Source organism: Mycetomoellerius zeteki, unplaced genomic scaffold, assembly GCF_001594055.1.
Source record: "Mycetomoellerius zeteki isolate Tzet28-1 unplaced genomic scaffold, Tzet1.0 scaffold1180, whole genome shotgun sequence".
Classification (NCBI taxonomy): Eukaryota; Metazoa; Arthropoda; class Insecta; order Hymenoptera; family Formicidae; genus Mycetomoellerius; species Mycetomoellerius zeteki.
The window spans coordinates 3,670-9,974 of record NW_017256106.1 but is presented as its reverse complement, the minus strand read 5'-3'; the positions used below and the strand labels follow the sequence as shown (position 1 = coordinate 9,974).

The 6,305-nt window shown below is 43.1% G+C and overlaps 1 protein-coding gene and 1 long non-coding RNA gene across 2 annotated transcripts; both read right to left on the bottom strand.

Moving 5' to 3' along the window:
• Positions 1-3,153: 3,153 nt before the first annotated feature.
• On the bottom strand, positions 3,154-5,537 carry LOC108729638 (uncharacterized). Its single transcript, XM_018458828.1, has 5 exons — positions 5,464-5,537; positions 5,179-5,253; positions 5,003-5,100; positions 4,088-4,889; positions 3,154-3,430 (listed from the first exon to the last, which is right to left on the bottom strand). The coding sequence occupies exons 1-5, from the start codon at positions 5,535-5,537 to the stop codon at positions 3,154-3,156; spliced, it is 1,326 nt and encodes a 441-aa protein (XP_018314330.1).
• A 16-nt stretch (positions 5,538-5,553) lies between these two features.
• LOC108729647 (uncharacterized) lies at positions 5,554-5,918 on the bottom strand. Its single transcript, XR_001936945.1, has 3 exons — positions 5,813-5,918; positions 5,658-5,738; positions 5,554-5,567 (listed from the first exon to the last, which is right to left on the bottom strand). It is a non-coding gene; the product is annotated as an uncharacterized lncRNA (long non-coding RNA).
• Between the last annotated feature and the right edge of the window lie 387 nt (positions 5,919-6,305).

Sequence of the window (6,305 nt, the reverse complement as noted above, 5' to 3'; positions counted from 1 at the left end):
CTTGGCGTGCTTCTCGAGTCATGGGAAATTGCACCCAACGGCGCAAGAGCCGCTGATTAATCGAAGTTGTCACTGCATGAAGACATCGGCTAACTACTGGTTAGCTTACATTGAAGTTGAATTGATCCCCCGTTGGTCTCTGATAACTGCCATAAGCATAAAACTGAATGGTTATCAATGTCTGCAAAAAACATCGTACAATGAAAATAGCTTAAATTTTCAGTTAGTATGACTATAAATCAAGAAGCATTGTCACATGAGAATATAATAATTACTTGTATTTCAGGAGATATACCAGTAGAACGTTGACGAATGAGATCAGGCCTTAACAAATTCGTCAATTCCATTGCAAGATCTGGACTTATGCGAAAAATATGCATGAATTCATTACGAGGGAGATCAAATGGATTCTGCGCGTCTCTCAATATTTTCCGTTCTATGCGCCTTTCCATTTGTCGCACTCTTTCTTGCAGTACCATAAGTTCCCAAATGAGGAATCCGACTGCCATTATGTTTCTATTTCTTTAAAATTATAAATATTCTTAGAATATAAGGTTTGTTTGAGTCGCAAACTCCAACATGCTCCTATCACATGTTCTATTCAAACGTGTTTGTTCGAAAGAGTACGATAGGAGCATGTCGAAGTACACAACGCGAACAAACTTCTAGTTAATAATTTTGAAACAGTGTTATATAACGATCGTTTCATGATCAATAACACAACCTCACTTTTCACTGTCAATATTTCAACAGCGCAAATAGATCTATGAATAAGAAAAAGTTGTTTCAAATACGTTGTTTATCTCTTACGCTTTAATAAATCAATAATAAATTCACAATCGTATTTATAACAATTATTTTACAAACGTGTTTTGAAATACACAACAACACATAAGCAAAGCAGTACAACACTTTTGGTACTACGTATGCTACCGAGCGTCGTTATACGTTAACGAGGGGTCCTGAACCCCTCGCTTCGATAATGGCCGCAATCGACGAATTTTGATAACTTAACGAATGCGATACCGTCAAAATTCGTTATCCGAGTCCTACAGAATACCATTTCTCGCTAACGCATCACTTCGGTAACTTAACGAACCGACACTCGTCGCTAGCAGTCTTAACGAGTTACAGAATAGGCCTGCAGCGCCGTCGTGAATGCCGCGATCACAACGTTGGTCTGCGGAGAAGCTACGACCGCCTCTTCTCACAATCTCCACGAGATGTATAATATATTACCTCGTCGTTGACGGGTAATATATCGGTTATTTCGTGTTCCGGACTCGTCAGCAAAGTTGCCAATCGCTGGTAATTTTTCACGATCTCGGTGTTAAGCAAATTGAACCGTTGACCGAATTTTCCCCAAAAGGAATTTAAACAGAGTTTTGCAACCGAACGTAGACCAGGATTTCGAGCGATGCTATTTCTATCGAGAACGATACCCTCGGTTTCCACGTATTCCCGAAGATAACACTCCTTAGCCGCGTCATCCTCGCATTCGTTCGGCCATCCGCTAGCTTCCTGCTTCAATTGCAAAAAATTATTTATATACTCGGTAAACAATCCACCCTGCCGTGTAGCGGGATCATATCGCATGACCTCGTATTGCCAAATTTCGCTCACTTCCGACACGCGATAACCTTTCTCGACGGCTTTGTGTAATTCACAGGATACCCAGGTACCCTCGAATTCACGCTTGGCGAGACTGTGACTACACTCAGTTGGCGAGAACGTTTCGCAGCAACTCTGGCACAGCGGCAACAACAATTTGCCACGTATGCGATACGGAAGTACCGAATGAAAGAGATCGCGCGGAGGAAGTACTTTATAACGAACGAGTCCTTCGATCGAACTGAAATCGAAATCCGGAGCTACGCCGATTAACTCGGAACATTCCTCTCCGATGTGCATCTTTAGATGACCAATCGGAAAAGTACCCGTTTTAGCAGTACATAAGGATACAGAGAACATACGTCTACGTAGCGTATTTTCTCCGTACCATAACTTCACATCGGGTTACTATATTTCCCGTTCGACCATCGAAAAATGCATCGCGCGGATCGAGAGGCGAGTTCTTTATTATCGGAACATTTTCAAGAAAATTTCGCATCTCGTTATTCTCTCGCATTTCCCGATCGAAATCGCACTCTCATTTTTCCATTACCTGGTATCCCTGTCGTCGAAGACGCCATGTCACCGCGAGAGTTCGTTCGTAGCGCTATGATCGGTGGACGAATTATTTTCGCGATTTATTCGATAGCATTTTGGACAACCATGCCAAAAGCAGCCGTGAAACTGCAACACGTAACGTCGCGTCTCGTTCTCCGATTCGATTTCGTAATATCCATCGACGGGAGTGCCAGCAATCCGAAACTCGCGCCATCGCCCCGCGTGATTTATCCGCTGATTGAACTTACGCTCCATCCACACTAACTGCACGGCTTTGCGCGAGTGATTATCTTTATATCTATATCCGCCCGCCGAAATGACTCCTATTTCCTCTCCGCGTAAAAAGTTTCTGCGAAAAACTTTTATACACGTAGAAGCGATAGTCGTGCATTCCACGAACGGACACACGTTCCCACGTTCAAGAAAGATTTTTTGGAAAGCCATGCACGCCCGTCGAAGGATATCTACGTAGTTACGACAATATTTAACTATTTCGCGTTGAAAATAAAAAATGAAGCCGGATTGTTTCATTTCGTCGTACCATTTTATAAAATGCTCGCGTTACTCGGGTTTCATTTGTTCGGGTGAATAATACCGTGCGCTAGGTATTGCCCCGATATACTATTGATGCTCTTTTGTATTGAACAAATGAGGAAAGATGCCCTTACCTGATTTATCTTGCAGGCCGAAAGCCTTAGGTAAATCAGATAATCGCATCGGCATATAATTTGAGCTATCAATAAATTTCGTGTTACCGAGCGTCATCACGACAATTTTCGTCTCGTTCAAAATCACTCATGGCTCTTGAGTTATACCGGATTGTTCTATGATGTATTTTAAGATGAATTGAGCGTCAAACGCTTTCGCGTTATGCGCGATACAAATTATTTTGTTAAAATATTTCGACGTTCGTGTTGCGAAATCTACGATTTCTTTTACCGGATCACGGCGAAAAATAAATTCACACACATCGCACCAGCGACATCACGTCGACATTTCTTGTATTTCCGCGCAGGTTTCACAAATTTGTTGCGCGATGCAAAGAGTCGGTATGTGTATCTTTACATTCTCCGCTCCTTCGAGCGTTTCATCTTGTCGAATTTCGAAGTCGTAGAACACGAACGCGACGCGATCTTTTTTATTTCGCGCATCATTCACACTTTCGACGTCATTCTCGTCATTTACTCGCTTCTCTTCTCGCAATGTCTCAGCACTCGTCCTCTCTCCGGGGGTCTTCGACTGTGACTTTACGACGAAGAGGCTGCATGTAACAAGATGATTCGAAGTTTGCAACGAGAGGCAAATTTTACAAAAGATAACGTCGCAGCCGTGACGTGGATTCGATTTCGCGAAGCGTCCACAGTCGTTGCAAACTCTAACGGATTTGCAAATCTCGGGATCGATTTTCCGTCGGGAGATCTTGCCGCACGATGACGCTCGAAACAGGAATTTTCGAAGAACGTACGATTACACGAATCGCACCTAACCAACTCGGCGCTGGAACCCTCACATGACGGAAACGCGTAACGTCGTGGACATTTTTTCGCGCAACGATGTTCTCTACCGTTCCGATATCCGGTGTTGCACGCCACGCAATACCCCCTCGAGAACCGGCAGCGGCTTTCATATTTAAAATTGGTTGATAATGCCATGAACGCTCGTAAAACATAATGTTTAATCGGAATGAAGGTTCACGACCTAGGGAAGAGAGTAACACGCAGCCGTCATACAACGGATTCTCGCCGCGACCAAAAGTACTGAAATTGTAAACAACTATCGCGATATTTTCCGCGGCGAGAAACCGTTGGAATTGTTCGATTTCACGAATTCCACATCCCTCCTCGAGAATCGTGATACCAGCAGAAATCGTTAATTCTTTGGCCAACTCACGTTATAAAGAAGAATGCTGGTGTCTCACGGATTCCCACCTTTCATGTAGTTCCCTACGCGCAACTGCCCGCGTTCGTAATGCACACGTGCTACAAGCGAATGGGGGAAACATAAATTGTCGGAATTGATAATTTGCAAAATTGAGTGTTTGGCTACGTCTTCGCGCGTTAATCGATTGGATCCACGACCGGTAGGTAGCGAAACTCTGAAGACTCGTAAGGTAAAATTTTCCGCGATATCGATTCCTCCAGCACTTTGCGCCAGTGAACTTACGAGTCCCCATATGTCCTCGTGGGTTAGGTCGCGAGATGGACGAAACGACAATCCCGCCGGACCACGCGCTAAATCAGCCGACTCGAACGATAACCCGACGAAATCGCTCGGTTCGCACGAATGTAGCGCGTACGTTCGGATTTCACGAAACGCGTTTTCTAACCATTGAGCGATACGACTACCCTCAGGCGGCGGACGTATCGCGAAAGTCGCCTCCCTCCCTAGAATCGCAAAATTCCTAAAGCGCTGCGAGTTTTCCGCCCGTAAATCTATATAATTAAAATTATTGCCGACCTCGTGCTGCCGACATCGTTGCTCCTGTTGCTGATGCTCCTGCTCCTGCTGTCGATATTGAGCTTGCCGAGGTGACGTTGCAGCCGGCGACGGTAGTGTCGGCGGCGGTGTCGGCGACCGCGTCGGCGATGGTGTCGGCGTTGGTGACGATGTCGACTGACGGGACCGCGGGGATGACGTCAGTCGTTGATCTTGCCTTGCGTTTTGTGAAGGCGAAGAAAGAGCGTTAGAGGATTGGACAGCATCACCACCTCCAATTTGTACTGAAAAGTTAAACAAAATCTTTATTTAAATTTCGTTGACTTTGCTATATTATACCTAAGTCTTATCCCGCTCCCCACGTGTCATAATGTAACAGCAAAGTAAGGTAACTCACCTTTAGCTGCTTCATATGATCGTGAATCGGGATATTTTTTTCGTTCGAGAACCCTCGCTAATATTCCGGCGACAGCGGTAAAACCGGTGAGTAGGAAACTTTTAATAGAAAAAATGTATGTTTAAGAAAAATTTCTCGAAACAACGGGTTAAAAGTGAACAGTAAAATATCATTACCTTCGACATAATTGTCTCCCTCCTCTTCTGTGACTTCTTCTTCCGTCACGTTCCGAGTCTCCGCAATTTCGTCGGCTGCATCATTGGCAATATCTTCATTTGTCTCATCAGCGGCGTCTTCGTTGTTCTCATAGTCGAAAATATTCGAACCATTTTCTTCTTCTTCTTCCTCTTCTTCATTTTCGCGTGCTAGAAAATAATTTTTACTGCTATTTTTCTTTTTTTCCAGAACTAACCCTATGTTCCGTTAACTGATTTTTTGAACTTACACGACAAAGAAATGACGATTGATGAGTTCCTCGATCGCTGCGAATCTCCAATGATATCGACACCACCATCATCATCATCATCATCATCATCATCATCATCATCATCATCATCATCATCATCTAAAATAAAAATGTTTTTAGTTTTCTTCTTATTACGGTAATATTATATGAACTATATTTTACAATGGATATTTTTTAAAATCGTCTTACCTATTTCGATGAGAGGGATACGTTGTACATTGGACGACGGTGGAAGCACCGCATTATTCGGCGGTTCGATTCGCGCTCTTCCTAGAAAAAATAAAAAATATTTTAATAAAGGAAATTTCCAGCATTTGATCAATATTTTTATTTTTCCAACTTACGTGCGGCAACAACCTCGTCTTCATCCTCTGCGTGGCGTCGTCGTCGCCACAGACTCAGAGGCCCACGTCGCACGTATTGCACAGGATTAACACATACCACTTGACGATTTGAAGCTATAAAAGAAATATTATAACGTAATTAATAATAATGAATCCTTTTTTTTTAAAAAAAAAAATATAAAATTTTATTTTGACAGGGCTTACCTACTCCTACCCCGGCGTTATTGATGATCCTTCGATGAAACTCATTAATATAGCCACCAGCGTCATCCTCCTCATGATGGAAATATTCACGCACTTCTATATGACGCGAGATTATTAGCGTCATCACCTCGTCACAGTGCCCCAGTTTATGCATAACACATAGCAGCGTACTGGAGCACTCTCGCGTAAAGTTTTCGAAAACTTTGTAATTGTTTTCGGTATTATCTGATAATTTAAATAAATAATCGCTTGCGATCAATTTTTGATTGAGATTGCAAGCGACTATAAA

Bases quoted from the DNA above. Each gene is read 5' to 3' on its own strand.
- LOC108729638 (XM_018458828.1), bottom strand. From the start codon at position 5,537: ATGATGATGATGATGATGATGATGGTGGTGTCGATATCATTGGAGATT. The intron at 5,101-5,178 runs GTAATGATATTT...TTCTATTAAAAG, and splicing joins GGGAGACAATTATGTCGAAG to TTTCCTACTCACCGGTTTTA. The intron at 4,890-5,002 runs GTGAGTTACCTT...TTAACTTTTCAG, and splicing joins ATCATATGAAGCAGCTAAAG to TACAAATTGGAGGTGGTGAT.